At 61.1% G+C, this 26,891-nt stretch overlaps 3 protein-coding genes across 8 annotated transcripts; 1 reads left to right on the forward strand and 2 right to left on the reverse strand.

Moving 5' to 3' along the window:
- Positions 1-2,222: 2,222 nt before the first annotated feature.
- On the forward strand, positions 2,223-5,322 carry ZDHHC12 (zinc finger DHHC-type palmitoyltransferase 12). Of its 2 annotated transcripts, none has more exons than XM_062207434.1 (5): positions 2,223-2,363; positions 3,173-3,309; positions 4,482-4,559; positions 4,678-4,844; positions 4,952-5,322. In XM_062207434.1, exons 1-5 carry the CDS (start codon positions 2,264-2,266, stop codon positions 5,274-5,276), a joined length of 807 nt encoding a protein of 268 aa, XP_062063418.1. In that variant the 5' UTR covers positions 2,223-2,263; the 3' UTR covers positions 5,277-5,322. The 2 variants fall into 2 exon arrangements, with proteins under 2 accessions (XP_062063418.1, XP_062063419.1); XM_062207435.1 differs by having other exon boundaries at positions 4,974-5,262.
- A 241-nt stretch (positions 5,323-5,563) lies between these two features.
- Positions 5,564-15,865, reverse strand: PKN3 (protein kinase N3). Of its 5 annotated transcripts, none has more exons than XM_062207429.1 (22): positions 15,807-15,865; positions 13,402-13,645; positions 13,138-13,283; positions 12,463-12,574; positions 12,264-12,391; positions 11,876-12,059; positions 10,904-11,047; positions 10,712-10,821; positions 10,455-10,598; positions 10,178-10,253; positions 9,923-10,091; positions 9,700-9,802; positions 9,525-9,592; positions 9,186-9,249; positions 8,999-9,090; positions 8,145-8,321; positions 7,302-7,364; positions 7,069-7,145; positions 6,587-6,729; positions 6,397-6,504; positions 6,159-6,239; positions 5,564-6,036 (listed from the first exon to the last, which is right to left on the reverse strand). In XM_062207429.1, the coding sequence occupies exons 1-22, from the start codon at positions 15,828-15,830 to the stop codon at positions 5,824-5,826; spliced, it is 2,670 nt and encodes an 889-aa protein (XP_062063413.1). In that variant the 5' UTR covers positions 15,831-15,865; the 3' UTR covers positions 5,564-5,823. The 5 variants fall into 5 exon arrangements, with proteins under 5 accessions (XP_062063413.1, XP_062063417.1, XP_062063414.1 ...); XM_062207433.1 differs by having other exon boundaries at positions 6,203-6,239; positions 13,402-13,642; positions 15,807-15,857; XM_062207430.1 differs by having other exon boundaries at positions 13,402-13,642; positions 15,807-15,857.
- Positions 15,866-20,295: 4,430 nt separating this feature from the next.
- SET (SET nuclear proto-oncogene) lies at positions 20,296-26,661 on the reverse strand. The gene is made up of 8 exons (XM_062207436.1): positions 26,526-26,661; positions 25,057-25,114; positions 24,308-24,450; positions 23,886-23,989; positions 23,671-23,784; positions 22,710-22,880; positions 22,488-22,634; positions 20,296-21,917 (listed from the first exon to the last, which is right to left on the reverse strand). The coding sequence occupies exons 1-8, from the start codon at positions 26,596-26,598 to the stop codon at positions 21,894-21,896; spliced, it is 834 nt and encodes a 277-aa protein (XP_062063420.1). The 5' UTR covers positions 26,599-26,661; the 3' UTR covers positions 20,296-21,893.
- Between the last annotated feature and the right edge of the window lie 230 nt (positions 26,662-26,891).

Genomic DNA, 26,891 nt, shown 5'->3' on the forward strand with positions numbered 1-26,891 from the left:
GCGGGGAGCACTTGCCCAAATGACTCACACCTGTGGTTCTGCCTGGACCTTAGTGAGACTGCATCCGGGCCACGGGGAGGAGAGAGTCCTAATTTCCATGATCGCCAGCTAACAGACACAACCAGCCGCATCCACACCTCTGCTTCCGATGCAGCCCCCTCCTGATGCATGCTGGGAGGCAGCAGGTGTCGGCCCTAGCGCCTGGGTCCCGGCCATCACGGTGCGGCTCTGGACCTTTGTCTTGGCCCATGCCTGGCCGCAGCAGCGGATGGAAGATTCTCTGGATCACTCTGCCTTCTAAGATGAAAATAAACATTTTTAAAATTAAAAAAAAAAATCTGTTTCTTGCCACTCAAGCAAGCGTCCAGCTTTGTTCATCCACGGCACGGGCACAGCGGTGGGCTCAGAGCAGGCGGCTGCAGGGTGACCTGCGTGGATGACGGGCACAGAGATCACGGCTGAGCTGCAAGTCCCCGGCGCCCAGCTCAGTGCCGACCCGGCGTGGCCACAGGTGGGAAACGCCGACTAAGCGGCTAGCACCAGCTTCGGCACAGCGGGATCTGGACGGCCCAGGCCACGTGGCTGAGCCTCTCTCTCGCTCCCTCTCACTTCTGTGCCTCTTCAGGAGGTGGCCCCATTCTCCCTGCCACAAACCTCTGCCCTTTATCCTATTCCTGATGCTTAAGAACCCCAAGGGGCCAACGCTGTACCCACTACCTCACAGGCCGGCCCCATAAATAAATCTGTAAATAAATAATAATAATAAAAGAACGTCTTAGGCGTCTGTAATCGCACAGAAAGGTTCTGATTGGCCCCCATCCAGGCTGCCCCAGGGCTAGGAGGCAGGCGTATGGGGGGCGTGGACCACGCAGGACGGAGACTCACAAGGACGTGGAGCCGTCAGAACAGCCTCGCTCAGAGGAAGCTGCAGGAGGACCCGTGGGAAGACAGAGCCGGCGGGGGAGGCCTTGGGCCGGGCGGACAGCCGGGGCGGGCTGGGCTCTGCAGGGTGTGGGCGAGGCGAGGCGGTCTCCGCTGGACAGCGCACCGCGAGGCGAGGCGGTCCCCGCCGGACAGCGCACGGCGAGGGGACAGCGCACCCACCGCGAAGGGACAGCGCACGGCGAGGGGGCAGCGCACGGCGAGGGGACAGAGCACCGCGAGGGGACAGCGCACGGCGAGGGGACAGCGCACGGCGAGGGGACAGTGCACCGCGAGGGGACAGCGCACGGCGAGGGGACAGCGCGCCGCGAGGGGACAGTGCACCGCGAGGGGACAGCGCACCCACCGCGAGAGGACAGCGCACCGCGAGGGGACAGCGCACCGCGAGGGGACAGAGCACCCACCGCCAGGGGACAGCGCACCGCGAGGGGACAGCGCACCCACCACGAGGGGACAGCGCACCCACCGCCAGGGGACAGCGCACCCACCGCCAGGGGACAGCGCACGGCGAGGGGACAGCGCACCCACCGCGAGGGGACAGCGCCCCGTGAGGGGACAGCGCCCCACGAGAGGACAGCGCACCCACCGCGAGGCGAGGCGGTCCCCCCGGGACAGCGCACGGCGAGGGGACAGTGCACGCGAGGGGACAGCGCACCCACCGCCAGGGGACAGCGCCCCGCGAGAGGACAGCGCGCCGCGAGAGGACAGCGCGCCGCGAGGGGACAGCGGCCCGCGAGGCGGTCCCCACGGGACAGTGCACCCCTTACTCGACCCCAGGACGTGGGCCCCGCAGACCACAGGCCGCATGGGTGAGCGGGGCAGGGCCTCCACTCCTGTCCCGGCCCCGGCTGGGGGCCCCCGGCCACAGCTGCCCCACGCGCCCCCGCTGACCTCCCACAGCTGACCAACGACCGGAGCAGGGGCGCGTGCGAGCCTTCACCGCCACACCTCCGGCCTGGCACCAGCGCCTCCCAGCACGCACTGTCGGAGCGGGAGCTACACGCATGCGCGATACCGTCGGGGCGGAGCCCACGAGAGCGGGGCCGCACGCCCAGGGCTCTCCAAAGTTACCTGGCTGGCGGGGGCCGGCGTGGGGCGCTCGCCGGTTGCGCGCGCGCCGGGCCCGCCCTCCGCCTCCTCGGGCACCTGTTGGCTTGAGGGCTCGCTCGGCCTCAGCTGTCACCCAATAGGAGGCCTCGCTGGCCCGACGATGCCCCGCCCACCTCCCGGGCCCGCCAATCCTCGGGCGGCTGCGGCGCCTCTCCCTCGCAGGGCCCGCCCCTCTGGGCGCTTCTTCCGGGTGGGTCCCCGGGCCGAGGCGATGGCGCCCTGGGCGCTGCTCAGCCCCGGGGTCCTGGTGCGGACCGGGCACACCGTGCTGACCTGGGGGATCACGCTGGTGCTCTTTCTGCACGACACCGGTGAGCCGGACCCACCCGACCCCGCGTGGCTCCCCCGACGCTTGGGTCTCACCGGGTCCCCCTGCCTGTTCCCCCGAGGTCCGCCGGCTGCCGAGACCCCTCCCCACCTGCGCTCCGCCCGCTGCCCGGCTGACCCTCATTGACCCAGCCGCCCTGGCCATCCTGGGACCCATCCGGTGCCCACCAGAGCCAAGCGCTGACCCCCCCGGACCCCTCCCCGTCCCTCTCCGGCCGCCGTGACAGCATCATTCTCCCACCGCCCTCCCCACATCCTGTCATCCCCCAGGGACCCGCCCAGCCCCGCGCCTCCACCCTGAAGGGGTCGCTCAGGTCTCCCCATCCGAAAAGGCGCTCTGGGGCCGCCTTTCAAAGCCACGCCCCGCTGTCTGGCCGTGGCACGCCCCCGAGGCCCCCCTCGCCACCTCCCCAGAGCCCCACCGGGCCCAGGCCGCTCGCCTTCGCCTCCACCCCCTGCCAGACGTCACTCGCCCCCGCCCCTTCCTCCAGGCTCCCCCAACCACCCCACCCCACCCCACCCATCAGCTCCTGCCTGTGATCGTCCATGGCTCCCTACTGCCCTGTTCTCAGGCCGGCACGCTGGGCAGCAGCCACCCTGGGACCCCACCTCCAGGCCTGCCTTCAGCCGGGAGCACCTGCCCACCTCCAGCCACGCCCCCGCCCCAGCCCTTGGCCCCGCCCCCGCCCCTGGCCCCGCCCCTACCCCAGCCCCTCTGGTCCGGCCCAGCCCCGGCCCCCGTCCCTCTGGTCCCGCCCAGCCGAAACCTCACCACCCTCTCCGGCCCCTCCAGAGCTGCGGCAGTGGGAAGAGCAGGGGCAGCTGCTCCTGCCGCTCACCTTCCTGCTGCTGGTGCTGGGCTCCCTGCTGCTCTACCTGGCTGTGTCGCTCATGGACCCAGGCTACGTGAACGCCCAGCCCCAGGCCCAGGTAACGAGACCCCCGAGGGGCCCACAGGGATCAAGACCCCAGCGACAGCCTGCACACCGGGCCCTGTGCTGCGGGCTTCATGTGGCACTGGGTGAATGCTATTATATATATATATATATATATATATATATATATATATATATATTATTTATGTGAAAGTTAGAGAGGTAGAGCCAGAGAGAGAGGTGTTCCATCCGGTGGTTCACTCCCCAATTGGCCGCAACAGCCAGAGCTGATCTGATCTGAAACCAGGAGCTTCTTCCTGGTCTCCCATGTGGGTGCAGGGGCCCAACCACTTAGGCCACCTTCTACTGCTTTCCCAGGCCATAGCAGAGAGCTGGATTGGAAGTGGAGCAGCTGGGACTCGAACCAGTGCCCATATGGAATGCCGGCACTGCAGGCCAGGGCTTTAACCCACTGCACCACAGTGCTGGCCCCTGAATGCTTTTTTAAAAAGATTTATCTATTTGAAAGCCAAAGTGACAGAGAGACAGAAATATCTTCCATCTGCTGATTCACTCCCCAAATAGCCACAACCGGCCATGGCTGGGCCAGGCTGCAGCCAGGAGCTTCATCCGACTCTCAGGTGGGTGGCAGGGACCCACGTGCTTGTGCCACCATCCGTCTCGTTCCCAGGTGCATTAGCAAGGAGCTGGATTGAAAGCTGAGCAGTGGCCGGTGCTGTGGTGCAGTGGGTTAATGCCCTTGGGCCCCTGCACTGCATGGGAGATATGGAAGAAGCTCCTGGCTCCTGGCTCCAGATCAAACCAGCTCCAGCCATTGAGGCCATTTGGGGAGTGAACCAATGGATGGAAGTCCTCTCTCTAACACTGTCTTTCAAATAAATGAAGGGAGGAGGGGAGGGCAGGAGGGTGGGCAGGCGGAGTAGCCGGGACAGGAACTGGTGCTGTGCCATGGGATCGTGGTGTTGCTGGTGGCAGCTTTTCTTGTTACGCCCCGTACCGGCTCCTGGCCCCAGGGATGGATCCCCAACGGCCCAGAGCGGGCCAGCAGCCTGAAGGCCACACAGCCTCACAGGCCGGGACACTTGTGTTCTGCACGGAACAGGCCCCACCCCCGCCACCCCCAGGGCCAGGCTGGCTCCCAGGCCAGGCCAGTGCCATCTGTCCCTGCAGGGGACCCCGCCTTACCCCAGCATGCTTCACTTTCAGGAGGAGCCCAAGGAGGAGCAGACGGCCATGGTTTCTCCGGCCATGCCCCTGAGGCGCTGCAGATACTGCCTGGTGCTGGTGAGTGCTGCCCTGGTGCCCCGGCCGCCCCCACCCTGCTCGAGGAAGGCCTCCTAGATCCAGCTCCTGGCCCCACGGGAGGGCCGGCACTGAGCCCCAATCCCATCCACGCCCACAGCAGCCCCTGCGGTCCCGGCACTGCCGTGACTGCCGCCGCTGCGTCCGCCGTTACGACCACCACTGCCCCTGGATGGAGAACTGCGTCGGGGAGCGCAACCACCCGCTCTTCGTGGCCTACCTGGCCCTGCAGCTGGTGGTGCTGCTGTGGGGCCTCTACCTGGCCTGGTAGGTGCCACTGCCACCACCCGGGGCGCGGGGGTGGCCCGGGCAGAGCGAGGGGCAGCGGGCTCCCCTGCCATCCCCCAGCCCCACGCCCTGTCCCCGCCCCGCAGGTCCGGCCTCCGCTTCTTCCAGCCCTGGGGGCTGTGGCTGCGCTCCAGCGGGCTCCTGTTCGCCGCCTTCCTGCTGTTGGCTCTCTTCTCGCTGGTGGCCAGCCTGCTCCTGGCCTCGCACCTCTACCTGGTGGCCAGCAACACCACCACCTGGGAGTTCCTCTCCTCGCACCGCATCGCCTACCTCCGCCAGCGCCCCAGCAACCCCTTCGACCGCGGCCTGACCCGCAACCTGGCCCACTTCTTCTGTGGCTGGCCCTCGGGGTCCTGGGAGACCCTCTGGGCCGAGGAGGAGGAGGACGAGGACAGCAGCCAGGCTGTTTAGGGCCACTGAAGGCAGGGCCACCATCTCGTGCCTAAAAACCGGAGAGGCTGTGTGTGCCCGGCCCGGGGCCAGCCCCTGGTGTGGCCTGGGGCTCTTCGGCACTGCCCACTCTTCCCTGGCCTCAGCACAGTTGCCAGGCAGAATCCCAGCCTCACTCAGCGGTGGCTCTGGCTTCCAGAGGAAGAAGAGGATGAGCAGGGCTCACGCACAGCTGGACGCCGGGCTCCACCCCCCAGGCCGGGCCGCCTCCAATGCACAGTTGTACAAATTTAATGATCCGTAAAGCAAGTCAAGTATTAAAAACATAAACTGTTCCTTGCTGTGGCACCCTTTCTGGCCCAGGTCTTCCCAGGAGGCAGGGTTAGGGTGGGAGCCAAGGGAGGGTGCACCTGCAACAGTGACACGGGCAGAGCCCACGCTGGCAGTCCTGAGGCCGCTACCTGGAGCCCCACAAGCGTAGAAGCACTGGGGAAGGCCTGGGCCTGCGGGCAGCAGGAGGGTTGGCCAGTCTGGCGGCTGGGGCCAGCAGAGGCGCTGGGAGAGGCCCTCAGGGCTCTAGGAATCGCTCAGACACGAAGTCGAAGTCGCGGAAGGCGGCCTGCTGGCGGGCGGTGAGGGGGCTCCGCGGGACGGGCGGGGTCAGCGCAGGCGGCAGCCCCGTGAACTCGCCCTCGAAGTAGCGCAGGTCCGCGGGGCCGCAGAGGGTGGGCACGAAGGGAGGCCGGACGGTGCGGGCGAGCAGGGCCCGCCAGTCGGTGGCCTGGGGCCAAGAGCAGAGGGGGCCTGAGGGGCCAGCAGCCGCAGCCCTGGGGGTTGTGACCCCACCCCTCCCTCCACCCCCGCCCTGCCAGGCACCGGGCACCGTGCCACCCGGCCGCTCACCCTGAAGAATGGCTGAGCCTTGATCTCCTCCGCGTCCTGTTCACCCGCCCCCAGACGCTGCTCTGGGGTCTTCTGCAGGAGCTGCGACAGGGCAGGAGCTCACCCGGGCCTGGCACTGCCAGCCACCGCAGGCCCCCCAAGTGCACTGGGCAGCCGGCGAGCGCCACCCGGAGGCAGAGGCCCCGAGCCCAGGAGCAGCTCCCCCACCCCCGCCCAGCCGGGACCCTGACGTGCTCACCTGCTGAATGAGCTCCAGGCTTTGGGTTGAAAGAAAGTGGGGGTACGGGGCATCCGCGTTGACGATGCAGTCAAACACCTCCTCCTCCGTGTCCCCCGGGAACGGGCACTGTGGACACGGGGCTCAGCAGGGTGCCTGGGCCACCCCAACCACAGGCCCCGGCAGGCCACCCCCACCCCCCGGCACTCACCTCCCCCACCAGCATCTCGTAGAGCAGCACGCCCAGCCCCCACCAGTCCACAGCCCGCGTGTAGGCCTCTCGGGTCAGCACCTCCGGGGCCAGGAACTCCGGGGTGCCACAGAAGGTGCTAGTCCGGTCCCCAAAGCCGATGCCTGCAAGCAATACCCCACCAAAGGCTGCCTGGTCCCAGAACCCTCTGCGCCAAGCCCGGCCACGTCCACTAGGAAGTGGAACCGTCTATGAGGAAGCTGTCTCAGCCACGCTTGTGTGCCAAGGTCACACGGAGGGCGGAACGGAGTGCCCTCTCCCAGCCCTGTCTGCGGGCTCTCGCTCTGGCCAAGGGTGCAGTGCAGGCTAGGAAGAAGAGCTGATGGGCCAGCTGCCCGCTCCAGGGAAGGCCAAGGCGGGGAAGCAGGGCTCGGGGTGGGGTGGGGGTGGGGGACGCCGGTCGGCCTGGGCTGGGCGGACACGGCGGAGGACGCGGCCCCCACCTTCCTTGCACAGCCCAAAGTCTGCAATCTTCAGGAAGCCCTGGGCATCCAGCAGGAGGTTATCCAACTTCAGATCCCTGAGGGCAAGGAAGGGGCAGATCACCGGGGGGGGGGGGGGGGGGGGGGGGCGCTGGGAGGGGCTGCAGCCTGGGAGGAGCACCTGCCGCAGGGCAGCCCCCCCTCCACTCCCACCACCCCACCCCACCCCCGGCTCCCTGGGACAACTGGTATACCTGTAAATGATCTTCTTTTCATGCAAGAACTGCAGCCCCAGGACCACACAGGCCAAGTAGAAGCTGAAGGAGTGGGCAAGCTCAGGCCCAGGTCAGGCCCCAGGGAGGACCCAGGATGTCCTGAGCAGAGTCAGGTGCGGGCGAGAGACTGGGACACGCATCAGGCCTGGGTCTGGGGGGCCTCTCCAGACAGTGGTCCCAAGGTTGGGTGCACACAGAGCCCACCCTCCCCTGGGCTCAACTGTGCCAAGCATTCTGCACACCTTACTCTCCCAGCATCCCCTGGCACCCAACTCATCCTGCCTGTGGTTCTAGTGAGGATCTGAGAGCCCGGGTAAGGGGGCTACCCAGGGTCACCTGGCTCATGGCAGAGCCGCTGTGCCAACCAGGACTTCGGAGCTGCAGAGGGCGAACAATGACTCTAGCTGCAGCCCCTGTGCTAACCCCTCACTCCTCTCCTCTCCGCCACGATCCAGTGAAAGCTACCACAAGCCCAATTACCAGCTCCATAAACTGAGGTCCAGGATCACAAAACCTGTGAGTGGGGCCCAGCACTGTGGTGCAGCTGGTTAAGCCACCTAGGACCCCGGCATCCCACATGAACGCCAGTTCAAGTCCCGGCAGCTCCACTTCGGATCCAGCTCCCGGCTAATACACCTCTCTCTAACTCTTTCAAATAAGTAAATGCTTGAAAAAAACAAATGCTACCAGAGTTGGTGCCAGGGTTTGAACCAAGGCCTGTCTTTGCCGCTGGGGACCCTGGAGGAAGCAGGATGGGGGCTGCCAGCGAGAGGGGACCAGGGGAGGTGGCTGCGAGACGCAGTGGCAGGGGCGGGAACGCACCGGGCCTGGGGCTCCGGGAAGACGTCCTCGTGGATCTGCATCATGAGGTCACCCCCGGGCACAAACTCCGTCACAAAGCAGGCGTGGCTGGAGGTCTGGAAGCAGGCGAGGAGGGAGAGCAGGAAGGGGTGCCCTGAGCGGCCCACGGCTTCCAGGATCCGCTTCTCGCAGTACAGGCTGGCGGGGAAGGCAGCGGCTCAGAGGAGAGAGACCTCGGCGGTGCCCCGCCGCTCACACAGCAGCCCTGGCTCCCTGGGGCTTCAGCAGGCCGTGAGAGCTCTCCATAACCTGGAGCTCACAGGGGTCACTGGGCCTGCACCCCACTTTACAGAAGAGCGAGCTGAGGTTCAGAGAATGGGGGCCCTGCCCAAGGGCACCCCGTTCACGGCTGCAGGCGCTGAGAACGGGACCCAGGCGCAGGTGCGCAGCCTACCGGTCAGCACACCGAGTCGCGTGCCCACGCCCCGTCGTGCAGCACCTGGGTTCATCCCTGGCCCCTGGCTCCCGACTCCAGTTTCCAGCTCAGGCAGAACCCAAAGGCAGTGGTGACAGTTCAGAAAATTGGGTTCTTGTCACTCAGGCGGGGCACTTGGATTGAGGTCCCAGCTTCCTGCTTTGACCTCATAGCCCAGCCCCGGCCTTGGTGAGCATTTGGGGAATGAACCCGCAGGTGGGAGTGTGAACTCTCTCACACACACACACACACACACGCACACAGGCACACACAGAAGACAGAAACAAGTCCTGGGCTGAGCGCGCAGGATCACCATTGCACAGCCCCAGGAGCCTGGGTGCCAGCGACCCTGGGTCCCCCCAAGGCCAGGGTCCCGGGAGCCTGCAGCCCCACTGCACACCTCTCCATCTCGTCTCGGCTGAGAACCTCCTGCTTCTTCAGCGCTTTGATGGCGTAGTACTTCCCCGTGCCCTTGAACTGCACCAGGAGGACCTGAGGGCCACAGAGGGGTGGGCTGCAGGTGGGCAGTGTGGAGAGCCTTCCCTTTGCCTCTCTACCCCAGGGGTCCTCCCACCCGCACCCCTCACCTTCCCAAAGTGTCCCCGGCCCAGCACAGCCAAGCAGCGGAAGTCCTGAAGCCGGGGGGTCTTCCTGCAAGATTGAACACAGGAAGCCCCCACCCCAGGTCAAAGTCTGGGCCTCCACCCAGGGCCACTCCAAACCTTCCATGCCCAGCCCTGGGAGGCCCTGCGCATCAAGGGGCTCACGGCAGAGCCCTGCAGGGTGCAGGCTTCTGGACAGGAATTCCCAGGAGTCTGGCATACAGCTGGCGCTCAATAATGTCAGTTTGGCAAGTAAGAGCTGGAGAGCGAGCCAGCGTAGGCACTCACCAGGGAGTGGTGGTGAACAGACACACTCGCTTATACCTGGTGGGGAAGGCCGGCTGGGCGGCCGCGAGTCCAGGCCTGGGCTCCATGTGCGGGCGTTTGGTGCACTGCAAGGCAGAGGGGGGTCAGGCAGGGCAGGGCTGAGCTGTGTTCCTGCCCTCCCGCCAGGCTTGCCACCCCCCCACAGAGCCCCCCAGGCCTGCCCGCCCCTCACCGGAGTCTCCTCGGGGGTCCGCTCCTGGGGCAGGTAGAGCCGAGGGGGCTTGGGCGGGGGCCGCATCTCTTCTCCCAAGGGGATCTTCTTGGGCAGGAAGTTACTGCGAGGAGGAAGCAGCAGGCACAGCAGGAGGGGGTGGGGGGTGGACAGCCGGTCACACAGACGGAGCCGGGGATGGAGAGACAGCCCCCGGCTGGCCCTGGGGAGAGGCGGCGCCTACCTGGGTGACACAGGCTCCGAGGGGCCCCGTGGTGTTGTCGGGGTCTGGGGCCCCCCTTTTGGGGGGCTGATGGTGCTGGGCGAGCTGCAGGGGGGCAGCAGGCTCATGACCAGGCGTCCCCAGGCCGCCATGCTGAGGTTCATCTGGGACGCCCTCAGGAAGTCCTGCCCTGGGGGGAGAGGGCGGCTCAGTGCCAGGGCCCCCCCCATGCCCCAGCCCCACCCATCCACGCACAGCCCTGGCCCCCCCCCCCACCTCTCCGTTTGGAGAAAATGCATTTCTGTCTCTGTAGCCGGGGCCTCCTCTCCACGACTGGGTCACAGAACGTCACCTGCAGGGACAGGGACAGGACTGGAGACGCCCGCCCTTCCCGCCGGCCACAGCGCCTCCCCGCCCTCCGACCCCAGCCCCGATGCGGGAGCCCCATTCTCATGAGTCCCGCGGGGAAACCCAGGCCCCGGGGCGGGGAGCCCTCCCCCGGCCAGCCCTCGGTCTCCAGTTTCCCTGATACACTTGGGGGCTCTCAGGGCACCTGGGCGAAGAGCCGCCCCTGCGGCACCAGGCTGAGGGTCAGCTGGTGACAGGCGTTGTCCAGGAAGTCCTCGAGCCGCAGGAAGACCACACCACACAGCTGCCGCCAGTCCCGCCAGTGCACACCGATCTCCAGCTCGCGGGCCTGCGTCGGGGAGGCCAGGCTGAAGGGGGCGGGGTGGGGCGGGGCAGGTGGCCCCGGAGGGCCTTCCAGCCCGTGGCCCACCATTACCCAGACTGCACCACGGCCAGCCTTACGCGCTCCAGGGCGGTGACAAAAGTCTGGTCCCAGGACTGCTTGGCCACCTGTCCCCAGCCCGTCTGGCCCACCACGCGGTTGTCCACCTTCAGCACCGCCAGCACCTCGCCTGCAGGGCAGGGCCGGGGACTCAGGACGGGCTCAAGACGGCTCCCCCCACTGCTGCCCCTCACAGCTCCTCCCCGACTCACTAGTCAGGCTGCCTCCGCCACGCTGCTTGGCCCTGGCCCGAAGCCAGCTCTCCGAGGGGCTGCCAGCCAGCGCGGCCGCTGGAGATCGCCCAGGCACGGTGGTCAGCAGCTGTTCACAGCCCAGGAGGCGCACGTGCAGGGTCCCTGTGCAGAATCCGTGGACGGCTTGTCAGGTGCCTTCTTCCCACTGCCCCCACGGTGCCCTGGACGCCAGGGATGTGGCTGCCCAAGGCCCTAGGTCCCCACAGCAGGCTCTGGCAGCCACTGGGCATCCTCGAGACAGCCCAACAGCCCTCCTTCCTACACCAGGGGGCGGGGTCACAGGCAGAGGAGCTGGGCCCAGGCCGGGGCCAGGCTGCTGGGAGCCACAGGTGCACCGAGCTTCTGCACCAGGGCATGAGATCTTGGGTGCCGAGGAGGAAGCCTGCCTCCATCCCACTTAGCCCTGGCCTCAGATTCCAATCTGAACAGTGAGGGTAAACCCAGCTCTTCCCCCACCCTCGTGGGTACAAACTGTGCTCGCTAACGCACAGCTTGGGAGGCAGCAGGTGATGGGTGGCTAAGTAACTGGGTCCCTGCCACCCACAGGGGAGACCCGGATTGAGTTCCTGGCTCCTGGCTTTGGCATGGCCCAGTCCTGGTTATTGTAGGCTTCTGGGGAGCGAACCAAGGGTTGAAGACTCCTCTATCTCTCTCTGCCTTTTAAGTAAGTACAACCAAATAATTAAATAATTTTGAAAGTAATAACAGCTACCGTGTCCGAGTACTGACTACATCACCCCTAAGAGGCAGGGGCTCTCAGCACCACCATTCCACAGATGGACAAACAGGCCCAGAGAAGGGCTGCCGCTTGCCCAGGATCCTACACCCAGTGGGTGCTGGGGCCAGGATTGGAACCCTCCCCCGCAGCTCCTTCCTGCCATAGCCCCCAAAGAGAAGGGGAGCTCCGTAGCGGGAGGGACCCCCGGCTACCTGTCAGGGCGGTGGGCTTCCCAAGTGTCCCTGAAGGCTGGGGGTTCCCAAGCAGCGCAGCCTGCAGCTCCCGGGCCACCTGGCTGCGCAGAGGGTGGGCGGGGGGCAGGCCCTCCAGCAGCCGCTCCAAGGCCAGCCGCAGGAGGTCCAGTTTCTGGGAGGACTCCTGCAGCTGGTCCTGGGCCTGCAAAGGAGACACGGGCAGGGGCAGGCCATGGGGCACGGGGTGGGGAGCACTGGCCCGCGCCACCCGGAGCCACCCCGCCTGAGCTCTCCACCAAATGTGCCCCTTGTTTCCTCTGCCAGCCTGCATGGCCCGTCCAGCGGTGACTCCCGCCGCTGCACATGGAGACAGGCAGACCCCCGGGGGGAGGGGACACGGCCTGACCTCAGCCAGCGCCTTGCGGTCCTGCGTCCTCCGGCCGTCGAGCAACTTGACCACGTTCTTGGCGCCCTCAGCCACAGCAGCCTCGATGCGCAGTCGATGCTGCAGCTCCTCGGCCAGCAGCTCAGGGCCTGGCGGGGGAGGGCGGTCAGCAGCCCCGCCCCACCCCGCCCAGCTCCCGTCCCCGCCTCCCCAGCCTCACCTGGCTCAGGGGCCCCGTTGGCCTCCAGGCTGCTGATCTTCATGCGCAGCAGGGCCACCTTCAGCTGGCTGTCCCGCAGCATCTGCTGGGCAGCGGCCAGAAGCTTCCTCTCCTACGGGGACGTGACCCGTGCCCATGAGACCGCCCCCATCCTACCAGAGTCAAAGCCATGTCCCTAACCACCACCTATAGGGAGAACAGACACTGGAGCCAAGCCTCCCTTCTCAGACCACATAGCGGGCGGAGCTTCCTCCATCAGACCTGCAAGGGCTAAGATCAAGCCTCCTCCCTCACATCAGGACCAGGGCTAGCTTCTTCCATCAGACCAGGGCCAGGGTCAAGCTTGTTTCCATTAGATCAGAGCCAAGGAAGGCTAAGCCTCCCCTATCAGATCAGACAGGGGTCAAGCCCCTCCCCCATCAGATCCTTCCTGTCAGAGGAGCACTGGGCCAGGTTCCCTCCATCAAGCTGGGAGTCAAGGCTGGGACCAGCTGGGACACCACAGGACCAGTGTTGGGGTCTTCTCTGATGGACCAGGCGTGAGGGCCACGCCTTCCCACCCGACTGGGACCTGAGGGTGCATGTCCCCATGCGTCCCTGTTCCGGGGTCAGTGGCTGGGATGCACCTCCCCTGACATCCGCGGCCAAGCCTCTCCCCTCCCCCCGGGGCCTTACCTTGGGGGTGCCGCTGGCACACGTGTGGGTCATGTTCTCGGCCCCCTGTTTCACCTTAAGCTCCACCTGCAGCTGCCTCCGCAGAGCCTCCAGGTGCCGGGCTCGTGGCTGCTCTGCCCGTGGCCAGGGGCCCGGGGCCACAGGCTCTGTGTGCAGGGAGGGTGAGGCACACGGACCCGTCACCCAGAGCCTGGCCCTCTCCTCCCTCCCTCCCCTCCTGGGCCAATCAGCAGGGGCTACGGGAGAAGGCGACCCCCCACTCACCGGCTGGGGCCGGGCTGGGCCCTGGCAACAGGACGCAGGCGTGGAGCTCCCGCAGCTCGCCATGCAGCTGCTCCAGGCGGCGGTTGGAGGCCCGCAGCAGCCGCTGCACATGGCCCAGGTGGCGGCGGTCCGTGGCCACGCGCCGCAGGTTCTCCACGCCCTCCTTGATTTTCAGCTCCTTCTGGATGGCCCGGCGGATGGCCTCCTTCTCCTCCTCCAGGGGCCGCTGACCGGACCCAGGCTGCTGTGGGCAGAGAAGGGTGAGGCCTGGTGGTCCTCCACGGGCGCAGGGCAAGGAGCAGTCGGCGCCCAGGACCCACAGCGGGGGCTTGGGGCAGACAGCGCCCAGGACACACACGGGGGACGAGAAGCAGTCGGCGCCCAGGACCCACAGCGGGGGCTTGGGGCAGACAGCGCCCAGGACACACACGGGGGACGAGAAGCAGATGGCACCAGGACCAACATGGGGGGCTTGGGACACATCTCTGCCTCTGGCACTCAGCACCCAGACAAAACATTTATCTCAGGGGCCGGTGCTGTGGCGTAGCGGTAAAGCCTCCACCTGCAGTGCCGGCATCCCATATGGGCACTGGTTCAAGTCCCCACTGCTCCTCTTCTGATCCAGCTCCCTGCTATGGCCTGGGAGAGCAGCAGCAGGTGGCCCAAGTGCTGGGAGCCTTGCATGTATGAGGCAGACCTGGAGGAAGCTCCAGGCCCCTGGCTTTGAATTGGCCCAGCTCCGGCCATTGTGGCCATCTAGGGAGTGAACCAGCAGACGGAAGACCTCCCCGCCCTGCCTTGCTGTAACTCTGCCTTTCAAATAAATAAATAAATCTTTTTAAAAAAAAAAAAATTAATCTGAGAGACAGGGAGCTCCCATCTCCTGGTTCACTCCCCAAGTGCTGCCAAGGCAGGAGCTGGGAACTCCATCCAGGTCTCTCCACGGGTGGGCACGAGCAGGAAGCTGGAACCCTGGAACCGGGAGCTGCAGGCGGGCGTGGACCCTGGGCCGTGGGGTGGGGGTGCCCCCACCAGTGTCTTAACTGCCGGCCCAGAACACACTCTTGCTAAGAACTCTCTGAAGACACGGGGCAGCCGTTCACCGCTCTCACAGCCCGGCGTGCTGGGTCTGTAGATGCGGGAACAGATACAGAGAAGCTAAGAACCGGGCCCACACCCCCAACACAGAGAGGAGGCCGCGGTCTTGGCCCGCCAGCCACACTGCGGCCTCCAAGTCTGGAATCAAAGCAGAACCTGGACTCTGGGAGCCAGAAGACGCCACACGGAGAAGGCAGCCGGGGCCTTCCAACACCCCAAGGCCACAGGCGGCGGGACAGCAGCGCTGAGGGGGGCCCCGGAGATGTCCGGGGGGAAGCAAAAAGCTCCTTCGCCCCAGGATGGAGCCACGGAGAGGAAAACCTCCCCAGGCCTACGCTCAAGCCAACTGGTGCCAAAGCCCGCGGTGGCCACAGTAGCCACCGCCCCCCACCACCACCACTTACCTCTCTGCCGGCCATCGCCGGAGCCCAGTGTTGGGGCTGCCCTGCCCTGCCTCGGGGACCCCCACCCCAGGCCTCCTCAGGGCCCACTGGCCAGGCCGTCAGCGGGCAGGGCGAGGCTCAGGAAATCCTTTTGACCGCCCCAGGCAGAAGGGCCGGAGCCAAAGCCCTGAGTAAACAAAGAGCCCTTGGAGCTGGGGGCCCGGCCGCCGGGGTCCTGAGTCACCGGGCCGCGGCAGGGCGGAGGCTGGGAGGAAATCGGAAAATGTGTACACGCCGCGCCTGGAACGGCAGAGGCTCCCCGGCGCAGTGGGTGGAAGGGGCCGGCCACCTGCAGGCTGCCGGGGTGGGCGCGGTGGAGGCACCAGGCAGCCCCCGGGCTGGAGTCCTCCTCCCCGCGCTACCCCGCCCCACGCGCTCCAGGCTGGGACACCCCCGTCCCTCCTCCACGACCACGCAGCGCCCGCGCCAGCTCGCCCCGGGGCGCTCTGTGTTTCCGAAGGTTCCCGCCCTGGCCCAGAGCTAGGCCCTCCCGGTGGTGCCCCTGGGCCCTGGGAGGCGCCGCCTGGGGCACACACCGGCCTCTGCTGCCCTGCGCCAGCCTGCACCGGCCGTGCGCTCCCAGCGAATTCCCACTGGCCTTAGGGTCCCGCCTGCAGGAGCTGCCTCCAGGCAAGTCAGGGGCGCACTGACCCGCCTGGGGCTTTGCGTCACCCACCCTGGGGACGTTCCCAGCGCTCGGGTCTGCCCAGCCTAGGAGTCGCGGGAGCCGGGGCGGAGGGTCGGGCCGCCGGTGTAGAGCCGGGGGCTGGAGACGCGCCGGCGACTGGGGCGCCCGGGGCGGTGAGCGAGGCAGCCCCGCACCCCCGTCCGCGCGCGCAGCCCAGCTTCCCGCGCGCCATTCACCTGCCGCGGCGCCCCCTCCTCCATGGCGCCGCTCCGAACGCTGGGCCCCTCCTCCCCGCCACTCCGGTGCCGGAAGCCCCAGCCCCTCCGCCAGGACTTTCAAACTTGAAACTTCCCGGGAAGCGGCGCCGGAGATGCGGGATCGGGCGCCCCCTCCCGAGACCGGCTGGGCCGCCCGGCGCCTGGGGACCCGCGCCGCCCCTCGGCCGCACCGGACTCGCGCCCCGCATCCCGTGCCTTCATGAGGTTCGAGGCCCCAGCTCTGAAATTCCGCGGGGCTCTGGACCCCGCGCCCCCGGGCTGCAGGCCGCGCTCCGTGTGACACAGACCCCGCGCCCCGGGGCCGGACCCAGGCTCTCCAGCTTCGCCCCGGGCCGAGAGGCGCCCCCTGGCGGCTGCTCAGCGGCGTAGCGCGTGCGCTCGGGGCTGCGACCGCCACTGGGCGCCCCCCACCCCCGCTAAGGCTCCAGGCCAGTTCTGTCTGGGATGTCCTTGGTGTGAAATGGGCTAACCCCAAAGCAGTCACCCCATGGAGTGGTTGGCTCTGTCTAGACATCAGCCACTACAAGAACACGGACGTCTTAGGAAGCAGAGCTCCCCTGGAATGATGGCAATGGCAGCTGAATGAACCCAGCGTCCCTCAGGCCCCCACCTACCTGAGCTCGCAGGTGCAGTCGCTGGGCTTTGTCCCCAAGCCCGTCTCTCCGGGAGACACGCTGGTGCAACTCCCACCGTCTCAGGAAAGTAGCCCTAACGAGGGACCCTGGGTCTTTCTCCGTGAAAGGGCCGGCTGTTTGGTCACTTCCCGGCACTCCAGCTTCCCTGGATTGTGCCATGACCTCACTGGACGGCGCCTCGTTCAAGGGGTCAGAAGTGAGGGCACGCCGGCGCCGCGGCTCACTAGGCTAATCCTCCGCCTTGCGGCGCTGGCACACCGGGTTCTAGTCCCGGTCGGGGCACCGATCCTGTCCCGGTTGCCCCTCTTCCAGGCCAGCTCTCTGCTGTGGCCAGGGAGTGCAGTGGAGGATGGCCCAGGTACTTGGGCCCTGCACCCCATGGGAGACCAGGAGAAGCCCCTGGCTCCTGCCATCGGATCAGCGTGGTGCGCCGGCCGCAGCGCGCTACCGCGGTGGCCATTGGAGGGTGAACCAACGGCAAAAGGAAGACCTTTCTCTCTCTCTCTCTCACTGTCCACTCTGCCTGTCAAAAAAAAAAAAGTGAGGGCAGCTCAAACACCGTCGCTGATCTCCCGACTGGCCGCCTGACCGCTGTGCCATGCCAGCCCCCCAGTTTTTGAGGGCTGGACATCTAACACAAGCACTTGGCACATACTAGGTTTTTGTTTTTTTTTTTTTTTTTAAAGATTTTACTTGAAAGGCAGAGGCAAGAAACAGAGGTCTTCCATGCACTGGTGCACTCCCCCTAACGGCCAGGGCTGCGCCGATCCGAAGCCAGGAGCCAGCTTCCTCCAGGTCTCCCACGTGGGTGCAGGGGCCCACGGACTTGGGCCATCCCCTACTGCTTTCCCATGCCATAGCAGAGAGCTGGATCAGCAGCAGAGCAGCCGGAACTCGAACCAGCGCCCAGATGCCAGTGCCACAGGGGGCAGCTTTACCTGCTACGCCACAGCGTCGACCCCTTAAATGGGGTCATCAGCTGTCGTGAGCTGTGTTACCCACCATTTAAAAGTTAAAAAAAAAAAAAAAAAAGCCAGCAGTTTTTCAGTGTAAAGTTCATCAGAAACACATGAATCTAACCAGCAAGACCCTCCCGCTTGGAGTCCGCAGTGGCGCAGAGAGCCAGCCTTGCCAAGCAGCACTTCAATGTCGGCTGGCGGTGCGGCACACAGCCTAAGGTCATGCCTGCGACGAGGACATCCCCTATGGGTGCTGGCTCAAGTCCTGGTTGCCTCGATCCCAGTCCAGCTCCCTACCCCCAAGTGCTTGGGTCCCTGCACCTGTCTGGGAGACCTGGAGTTCCCGGCTCCTGGCTTTGGTGAGTCCAGCCCAGGAGGTTTTGTAGCTGTTTTGGGTGTGAACCAGCAGATGGAAGCTCTCTCCCTGTCACTCTTCCTTCAAATATATCTCCATATTTGAACTGACGGGTGAAGGCTAGGTCCCAATGAGTCATCGGAAATCACTTTCCTGGGAAGGCCTCCCTTCATCTCCCCGCAGCCAGAGCTGAATTCACTGTCCAAGTCTGCTGAGGTGTTTCACCACCCCACACCAGCAGGGGCAGGAATGTCTGCCCTGCCAAGGCAACTGCAGGCAGGAGAGGTCGAGGAAGGAAGGTATCTTCCATCTGCTGGCCTAGTGCTTGAATGGCTGCAGTCACTGGGCCGAACCAGGCAGGAGCCAGTCTCCCACACGGGCCATCCTCCCCAGCCTTGCCCGGGCTGTTAGCAGGGAGTATCTGGGATTCACACCAGCACCCACATGGGATGCCAGTGTTGCAGGCGGCAGCTTTTCCCACTATTCCACAACAGCTGGTAATTTTGTATGGCCTGGGAATATAAATATCCAAATGACCCTTGGCAGAAAAAAGGGCTCAGAGTTAGCAGAACCCACCTAGCGCCTGGACTGGGAGAGCAAGCCCTGGGCTGCTGAAGTCTGAGCAGCCTGCCACGGTGTCTGTTGGGACCATCGGGAGATGGGCCTCTCCTGAGCTCAGGTTCGCGTCCAACACCCACTGAGTCATGAACAGTGCAGGCCCACTCTCCAGCTAACTGCCATCACTGGATGTCAGGCTAGAGGAAGCCAGAACTCCCTGTCAGGCTGTATTAAGGAAACACCTCCCCCTCCCCGCACACCTACCTTTTCTTCACAGTATTTGTCCTTTTTTCCTTGTATATATGTACATATACACATACATACACACCCGCTTTGTGGGGACCACTTCCAATCCATCTTCCTGCTTGGTGGAAGATGGCCCAAGTCCCGAGGGCCCTGCAGCAACGTGGGAGACTGGGAATAAACTCCTGGCTTCAGCCTGGCCCAGCTCCGGTCATTGCGGCCATTTGGGGAGTGAACCAGCAGATGGCAGACCTCTAGTTCTGCCTTTCAAATAAAGAATAAACTTACCCTCTTTACACAACTGGAATAGCTGTTCACAGACCTCAAAGAACTTCTCCCCAGGAAACCCCAAGTTTTCAGCCTTCACAGCAGAACTGTTTTTGTAATACTCAGACCCCTAAGCAAAATCTACCACCACAGAAAGGCAGAAGCCCATTTCCTGGACTGAAAACAGCAGTGACTGTCAAGCCCAGAACCCCCCAAAAATCCAAGAACCAAAACTCCATTTGTGTCAGAGCCAAGCAGCTAACACCAGATGTGACGCACACTTGCCAGCCAATCAAGCTCACTCCAACTGTCCCACCAGCCAGCTGAAGGCTCCAGGGCCCGCTGGGAGGCGACTGTGGGGCTGGGGGCTGGTGGGTTAAGGCTGCCGCCATTTTGCTTGCTCACTTTGCTAACTTAAAAGGCAGACTGACAGAGATCTTCCATTGCCAGGTTCACTCCAAGGCCAAACAGCCAGGTCTGGGCCAGACTAAAAGCCAGGAACTGGGAACTCCAACCAGGTCTCCTAGGTGGGTACAGGGGCTGCTTCCCCCAGTGCCACTGGCAGAGCTGGCAAACCCGACGTCCCAAGAAGTGGCTCCACTAAGCCACACTGTGGGTCCTGGAAGCACCTGGACATTACTGGCCTGGGGTCCAGACTACATCTTCCTGCTGAAGCACACCCCAGCCAGCAGTTGTAAAGGCTCAAGTAGCTTCCTACCTCTCACAGGAGACCGAGTTAGCTCCAGGATTCCAGCTTTGGTCAGGCCCAGGCCTGGGCCCAGCCAGAGCCATCACGGGCAAGTGGCTCGCAGTTACGTTTCTCAACTGAAACTCCAAAATCAGTGACCTAGACCTAAAACCCAACAGCATGAGGATCTCACCAGCACCCAAGACACCACCAGACGTGACCCCCCCCCCAAAAAAAAAAAATCATTGCAGGCTTACCTATTGAGGAACTTTTTCCTTAATTCCAATTAAAATCTTACATTCCAATTAAAATGAATTTCATACTGCCCAGCTTATACCGTTTTTTCTTAAACAGGCATAGTTAGACAGTGAGACAGAGAAAGGTCTTCCTTCTGTTGGTTCACCCACCAAAAGGCTGCTACGGCCGGCACTGCGCCAATCCGAAGCCAGGAGTCAGGTTCTCCTGGTCTCCCATGCAGGTGCAGTGCCCAAGGACCCAGGCCACAGCAGAGAGCTGGACTGGAAGAGGGGCAACTGGGACAGAATCCAGCGCCCCGACTGGGACTAGAACCCGGGGTGCCGGTTCCGCAGGCGGATGATTAGCCTAGTGAGCCATGGCGCCAGCCCCAGCTTATACCTTTTTCTACAGGTTATCTGCACTGTAATTTGCACAATTGGTTTTCCCTTTCTCTAGTCTCTGAAACCAAAGACAAAACAATGAGAATGACCCATCCACAAAAATCTTGATGTTCCTTTATTGGAGCACAGTGAGGGATTCCCTCCAGACCTGGGCACAACGCACACTCCCCATCCCGACGAGTCTCACACTTCGCCTACTGATACATCCAAAGCTTTGGATTTGCCCAGGGTACTCAATAATTCATCTGTGAAAAAAGTGGCATTTAACTTCAGCCCACTCACAGCCTTCAAAAGCTTATCCACTTGGGGAGCTTCTCAAAGACGCTCTGTACAAGGGCAGTGGGCATCCTCCCACCAGGACAGAGGCAATACCCCAGCCTCAACGGGGACCGTTCTGCTGACAGGCTCTGCCCTGGGCCATACTGAAGCGCCAGTGAAGACCCGACAGCGACTGTCTCATGTCTCCCTTGGCGTCAAGAGCACCAGGTCTGTGGTGGCAGCCGCTAATATATTCAAGTAAATAAAAGTCCATTTTAAAAAAACTGCCAATTTGGTAGAAGTCAACAGTACAACATACTCAGAACTCAGCTGAGCAAGATGCTCTCCAGACGACGTGATGTTAAGAAACCAAAGGCAAGTTGTGCCCATGGTTCCCAGGTATGGGGAGACAGTAATACATCAATTCAAACCCCTGTACTGAATCCACATAGCCCTGAGGTCATCCCGCAAAGTGCATATCAAAAAATACGCAATTAGGGTGATAAAAGTTTGACAGTAACATTACTTACAAGTCAAACTCAGCTCGTCTGCTCTGAGAGAAAACCATCAAACCCTCTGTGTACACATTTAGTTTTATTGTAACAAAGCAACTTGTACACTTTCAACGTTTAAAACTGAGCATCTTTCTTTTCCAGTGAAACAAAAAGAAAATTTAAAAATAAACAGGAACAAAATTACAATAGAGAATGTCAATTCCAAATAAGATCCTACAGGTTCTGCTGATTCTCCCATCGAGTGGCAGGGCTCAAGTCATCATTAGGAGAGAATTTTATTTAAAAGTGTCATCTTCACTGCAGGGATGTCCGTTCAACATCACAAGTAAACATGCCAAAGGAGAAGCCATGTTGTCAAATGCCCACCTAACCCACCCAAACATCTCAAACCCACCCTTTGCTGACCTTCTATAACCCCATTTTTTTAAGGTTTTTTTTTTCTTTTTTTTAAACAAGAGAAAGTAGACAGATACATGTTGGTAAATGCTAACTGTCCGTATTCACATAGAGACACAGTGTAATCTCTGAGCCCAATATACAGAGAAAGGAGGAGAAAAGCTAGAGTTCTATGCACTACTACACAGGGGCCTGGCACCCTCCAGCTTCCAGCAGAGCCAGGAGCAGGAGGGTTTCTTTTTCCCGCAGAGCACGGTGGTGTTGATTCCATACAGTTTTTGTCGAGACAAGAGGGATAAAATGAATTTGGAACAGAAAGGGGTAGAGATTCTTTTCCCATTGTATTTTGCTTCAGGTATTTTCCCCACAATAAGGTGAGAACCATGGTGTAGAGAAAAGAGACCTCAAAAACAGGGAGACTGAGCACAAGAGGGAAAAAATAAAAAGACGGCAATTTGCTCCCAGGGACTGGAGAAAAATTTAAAAAAAACAAACAAAAAAAAAGTAAAGTTGGAATCCATCAGTGTTTTCTATTAGTCATCTTCTCCTTCATCCTCCTGAAAGAAAAAGTGGGAGTTAATCTTCAGGGTTAATTCTAAGGTCCCCTGCTAGCTTTGACAGGAAAAACAACAGACCCCCCAGAATGCAATGACCACGTGCCATGAGAACCCATTTTCTCCATCTCTGTCACCCACCTACACTGACTCCAGACAGAAGAGACCAGTGGAGCTGCTTTACATAAACCACTCCCTGCCCTAAGCAAATTACTGGACCCATTTCTGACCAAATAACCCCAAACAAAGCCTATCTCTTCTAATTCGACTTTTTAACAAATCCTGCCCAAAACGTGCAAAGCTCTCGTATTTGAGTGATGGTTTACAATTCAGATGCTATACGCACTGTCACTTCAAAAACTGGCTAGGGAAAGACAAGGAGACAATGCTAGTGCAATCATTAGTACAGTGAGCTTATCAAGCACTTCCTGGATTCCCAGACAACTGTCTTTGAAGTCGTGTTCACAAATCCCCAGTATCAGTTCTGGGACAGTTTCATACTAAATACATAATGCACAAAATAGCGAATTCTTTGAAGATTATCTTTCGGGATTTAGTCAAAATTTTTTTTACCTCCCCTTCTTCCCCTTCATCATCATCTTCGTCTTCCTCCCCTTCATCCTCGTCGCCTTCCTCATCAATGTCTTCCAAGCCTTCTTCTTCTTCATCATCATCATCATCTTCTTCTCCTTCCCCTTCTTCATCATCCATATCAGGAACCTGACAAACAGAGTTACCGTAAGTCCTCCCTTTGAGACACGCACAGCCCTGACTAAGTGGACAGCCCCAACTCACCAAGTAGTACTGCAATGGATTCGGCCAGATATCGTCCTTGATCACCTCTCCTAACTCGTCCGCACCTGCGTCAGAGTGGTCAGTAAACCAGGTGAAGAAGCTCTCTGGCTCCTCGTGCTGCCTCTTCCTGCTGGCTTTGTTCTGCGTTTGACTTGAACGTTTCGTCAAATCCTAAATTAAAATGGAAGGAACTTTTAATAAGCTCTTCACATCTAAACTTCTCTATAATTAAAAAAAATATTTTAACCCAAAACAGAACAGTCATCAGTACAGTAACAGCTGCATTATTGATAAGAACAATCACAAACACACAGCAATTATCACACACAAGCTGACAGTGCTGTTGCGATGCTTTTCCCAAAGGGAAGCTACCAGCCAAGTTTATCTAAAATTAGTTCCGCCTTAACAACCACTAAGCATGTTTTACGTATCTTACTCCTTAAATGCGCACATAAAGATTTTGCAAAGTATCAAGACATTCGGTAAGCTCCACCACCAATGTAGAAACCCAAAGAGCTTGTAGTTCAAATCTTAAGGCCGTAGTGTAATTCTAACGAGAGCTCTAAGCCATTGTATTTGGATTTGATATACTAGAGCATCTTCTATTTTCTTTTTTTTTTTAACTTTTATTTAATGAATATAAATTTCCAGTGTACAGCTTATGGATTACAATGGCTTCCCCCTCCCATAACTTCCCTCCCACCCGCAACCCTCCCCTCTCCAGCTCCCTCTCCCCTTCCATTTGCATCAAGATTCATTTTCAATTCTCTTTATATACAGAAGATCAACATAGAAACACAAAGTGAAACATACTGTTTGAGAACTAGTTATAGCATTAAATCACAATGTATTTTCAGCTTCTGTGTGTACTAGACCACCAAAGCACCAGGTACTGGTAAGTGGTTCAACTAAACCAATGCACAAACGTGATCATTTTTGTCCGACAGTTCCTCGAGCATACCTTTCCAGATTTCCATTTGATTTCGGTGGACTTTGAAGATGGATCACCACTCTCATTCAGATGAAATTCTTTGGAGAGAACTTTATTTTCAAAGTAAGGATTTTCATCAAAATACTAAAACAAATGATTAGAAGAACAGAAATGAACACAAACGGCTCTTCTAGCCAAAGTTCAAGTTAATTTCCATACTGTTAAGCAGGATTCTTGATACTTACAAAATCTATTCTGTAACCTGATTTAATATCTTCAAATTCTGTCACTTCCACTCTGGTCAGATAATGCAGCGCCTCTTCATCCTCCTCCCCAAGCAGTGCAGACACTAAACCAGCAATTTACACACCAGCGTAAGTTCACAAACTTAACAACCTCAGTGACCCCCTTTCTAATTTTTCTAAACTAAAGAAAGTCAAAGTACTCGGTGTGGGAGCTGTCACCATTTTTATCAAGCAGTTAAACTGAATTCCTAGTTAGAATGGAGCATCTCCGAACTACACAGCACCTGCACCCTCTCGTCCCCTCTCAGGAAGTCACCAGAGTCCACCCAGCAAGTTGGGCCAAGTCCTCGGCAGGGCCTCGCCACGCTAACAACCCCCACCCTACATCCTCTGACGGTGCTCTGCCCACAGCACAAACATACCTTGCGGATGGTTGACAAATGTTGTTACCCAAAAATTTGGGATTTTGGCGATCAGTTCTGACCTCTTCTGAAAAAATGGTTGGCGGAGTTTGTTATATTTCTGTTCTACTTTCAAAATCTCCTCACTGGCTTGTTCATTAAGTCTGAAGCAAATGGAAAAGACATGTTGACAATGACAGTATTTAACAAACACAAGATTTGGTCAAGACTACAGAACCGAAGGTTTATTAGCCTTAGGACTGTACAGAGCACCTACTTACACAGCCAATTCAACTGGTTTATAGCTGAAGCCAGCACTCAACAGGGCAGTTCTGACAGCACCCAAACTGAGCATCCTGGTAACACTGTATAAATTCACTTCACCTTCTCCACCTTATTTCCAGGCAAACTTCAACTGTGTCCCTCAAGTAGTTTCTCAACAAAGTCACTTAGTAAGTAACAAAATTCTAAGACTAGTTAGAGCAACACTGATGCCATTAACACTAGCCTACTAGACATCCTACACTAACTCGATTTGTAGCCTTTAATAATCTAGCAAACCCATCTTTGCAGGGCAAATGGAATTTCACTGAAAACTCTGTCACTGTACAAATATTTCACAGGAAAAATAACACTGGATCTGGATAGTATTTGTAACCAACACAGAGTTAGCTCCCTTTAGCCAGTGGATACACATTTATTTTACCAATGATTACCAGGCCATTAGATTCCTCAGAAAACTTCTCCAATGCAACCCATGGAAATATTACCTGTCTATTTCATTCTGTACTTCATCAATATGTTCAATTGCTTCTTGTTGTTCTTTTTCTGCAAGAAAAAGAAGCGTAAGACTCAACACTAATTGACAGATAAGTTTAACAAGCACTGGTTTTGATATTAACACCGATGTGACGTTTCAATAGATATTTTTAAAAAAGTGCCTACTACAAGGCACGCTCTCCACGTGTTCACGCATGTAGCTGACACATAACTTTCACTAAAACACCATTCACCAATCATGCTACTCGCTGGCTACACCCAACAACGTTACTGTTCCATCCCCTCAGAAAGTTCAGGTACGGAAATCAGGGACCAACGCTGAAGTTTCCACTACGGAGGCGGAGAGGAAGCCTTTATTCAAAGCCCGTGTTTACTATGCCCACACTGCACAGAGCAGCTGCCGGAGAGCGTGGAGAGGAAGCGGGCCAGCACCACGCGCCAGGCCGCCGCCACCACCTCCCAAGCACCCCACAGCCCCTGCCTGAAGTCGGAGGTCCAGCGGGACACCAGCTACAAAGTACACGAGCTACGCCCCCCGGCCAGGGAGGGCACGCGGCAGCCCCTCGCCACCGGGAACATTCCACTCGGCCTCGCCTTCCTCTTCGAACAAGAACCACGAGACTCGAACCTGACCTTCCCAGTCCTCCACCCCAATTCAGGCGGGCTGACCTCAGCTCGGCCCCACGCGACGTCGGCGCGCGATCGCTACGGGGCCAGGAAACTCGGAGGAGCAAGGGGGGAAGGGGGTGTGCTCCGGCTCGGCTGCCCTTTTGTCCGGGGAGCTCCGCAGACCCCACAAAGAGAGGTGGGCGTGAAGGGGCCCGAGCGCGCGGGCCACTTCCGGTGGCCCTGCCGAGAGCGCCTCTCCCGGAGCAGCCCGGGCTCCTGGGCGGCCGCTTCCGAGCCCCGCGGCGCGGCGGCGGCCGGCCCACGTGGGGAGCGCGCCCGGGCCGGCCCGGGCATCCTCCCGGCCGGCCCAGGCCCCGGCCGCGTGCTCCCGGCGCCCCCACCCCGCCCCCGCCGCGAGGCGCAGGCCCCCGCCGGGCCCGGCCTCCGGGCGGGGGGCGCCGGGGGCGCCGCCGCGGGCCGGGCGGGAAGGCGGGCGGCGCGGGGAGGCCGGGCGCGGGGCCGCGTCCGGCCGCACCATGTGGCGGCGGCGGCTGATGGGAGCGAGGCATCATGGCGGAGCACAATAAAGAGCGGCTTCTCGGGAGGGAGGGAGGGGGAGGAGAGCGAGGGAGGGGGGAGAGGGAGGGGGGGTCTCCTCCGCCCGCGCCGAGCAGGCCGCAGCGCCCCCGCCGCCGCGGCGCCACCCAGGCCCCCGGCCCCGCCGCGCGCAAGAAAGGGCGCCGGGCCCGCGCGCCCCCGCCGGCGCCCCCCGCGCCCAGCCGGCGGCCTGCGGGCCGGGGCGGGCGCCGAAGATGGCGGCGCGGCCGGCCCCCGCCTCGCCGCTCCTCACCTGAGGTCTCGTCGGCCCCGTCGTGGTTGGAGTTGAGCTCCTTCTTGCTGACTTTGGCCGCCGGCGCCGACATGGTGCTGCTCCGCGGTCGGGGGGCGGGGGGCGCGGAGGGAAGGCGCGGGGGGCGGGCGGGCGGCTTCCCCTCACGCCACACGCGCGGGCGCTCGTCGCTCCGGCCGCCTCCTCCCGGCGCGGCTCGCTCGCCCTCCCCCTCGCTCGCTCGCGCTGCCCTCGCGGCCTGCCGACGCGGGAGGGGCTGGGGCGGCGCGCCGGGCCCCGGCCGGGGCTCCTGCTCGCGGAGGGGAGGCGGCGGCGGCGGCGGGCGACTCGGCTCCCTCACTCGCGCTCCGCGCTCCAGCTCGCTGC

This window comes from Lepus europaeus, chromosome 12 (genome assembly GCF_033115175.1).
Source record: "Lepus europaeus isolate LE1 chromosome 12, mLepTim1.pri, whole genome shotgun sequence".
In the NCBI taxonomy this organism is placed as follows: domain Eukaryota; kingdom Metazoa; phylum Chordata; class Mammalia; order Lagomorpha; family Leporidae; genus Lepus; species Lepus europaeus.

Excerpts from the sequence above, each read along its gene's own strand:
- ZDHHC12 (XM_062207434.1), top strand. The coding sequence starts at position 2,264 with ATGGCGCCCTGGGCGCTGCTCAGCCCCGGGGTCCTGGTGCGGACCGGG. Across the intron at positions 4,560-4,677 it reads GCAGATACTGCCTGGTGCTG|CAGCCCCTGCGGTCCCGGCA; the intron begins GTGAGTGCTGCC and ends CCACGCCCACAG. Across the intron at positions 4,845-4,951 it reads TGGGGCCTCTACCTGGCCTG|GTCCGGCCTCCGCTTCTTCC; the intron begins GTAGGTGCCACT and ends CCCGCCCCGCAG.
- PKN3 (XM_062207429.1), bottom strand. The coding sequence starts at position 15,830 with ATGGAGGAGGGGGCGCCGCGGCAG. Across the intron at positions 12,060-12,263 it reads ACCGCAAGGCGCTGGCTGAG|GCCCAGGACCAGCTGCAGGA; the intron begins GTCAGGCCGTGT and ends TCTCCTTTGCAG. Across the intron at positions 8,322-8,998 it reads AGCCGAGACGAGATGGAGAG|CCTGTACTGCGAGAAGCGGA; the intron begins GTGTGCAGTGGG and ends CTTCCCCGCCAG.
- SET (XM_062207436.1), bottom strand. The coding sequence starts at position 26,598 with ATGTCGGCGCCGGCGGCCAAAGTCAGCAAGAAGGAGCTCAACTCCAAC. Across the intron at positions 25,115-26,525 it reads CGGGGCCGACGAGACCTCAG|AAAAAGAACAACAAGAAGCA; the intron begins GTGAGGAGCGGC and ends TTTTTCTTGCAG. Across the intron at positions 23,990-24,307 it reads ATTTGTCAACCATCCGCAAG|TGTCTGCACTGCTTGGGGAG; the intron begins GTATGTTTGTGC and ends TTGCTGGTTTAG.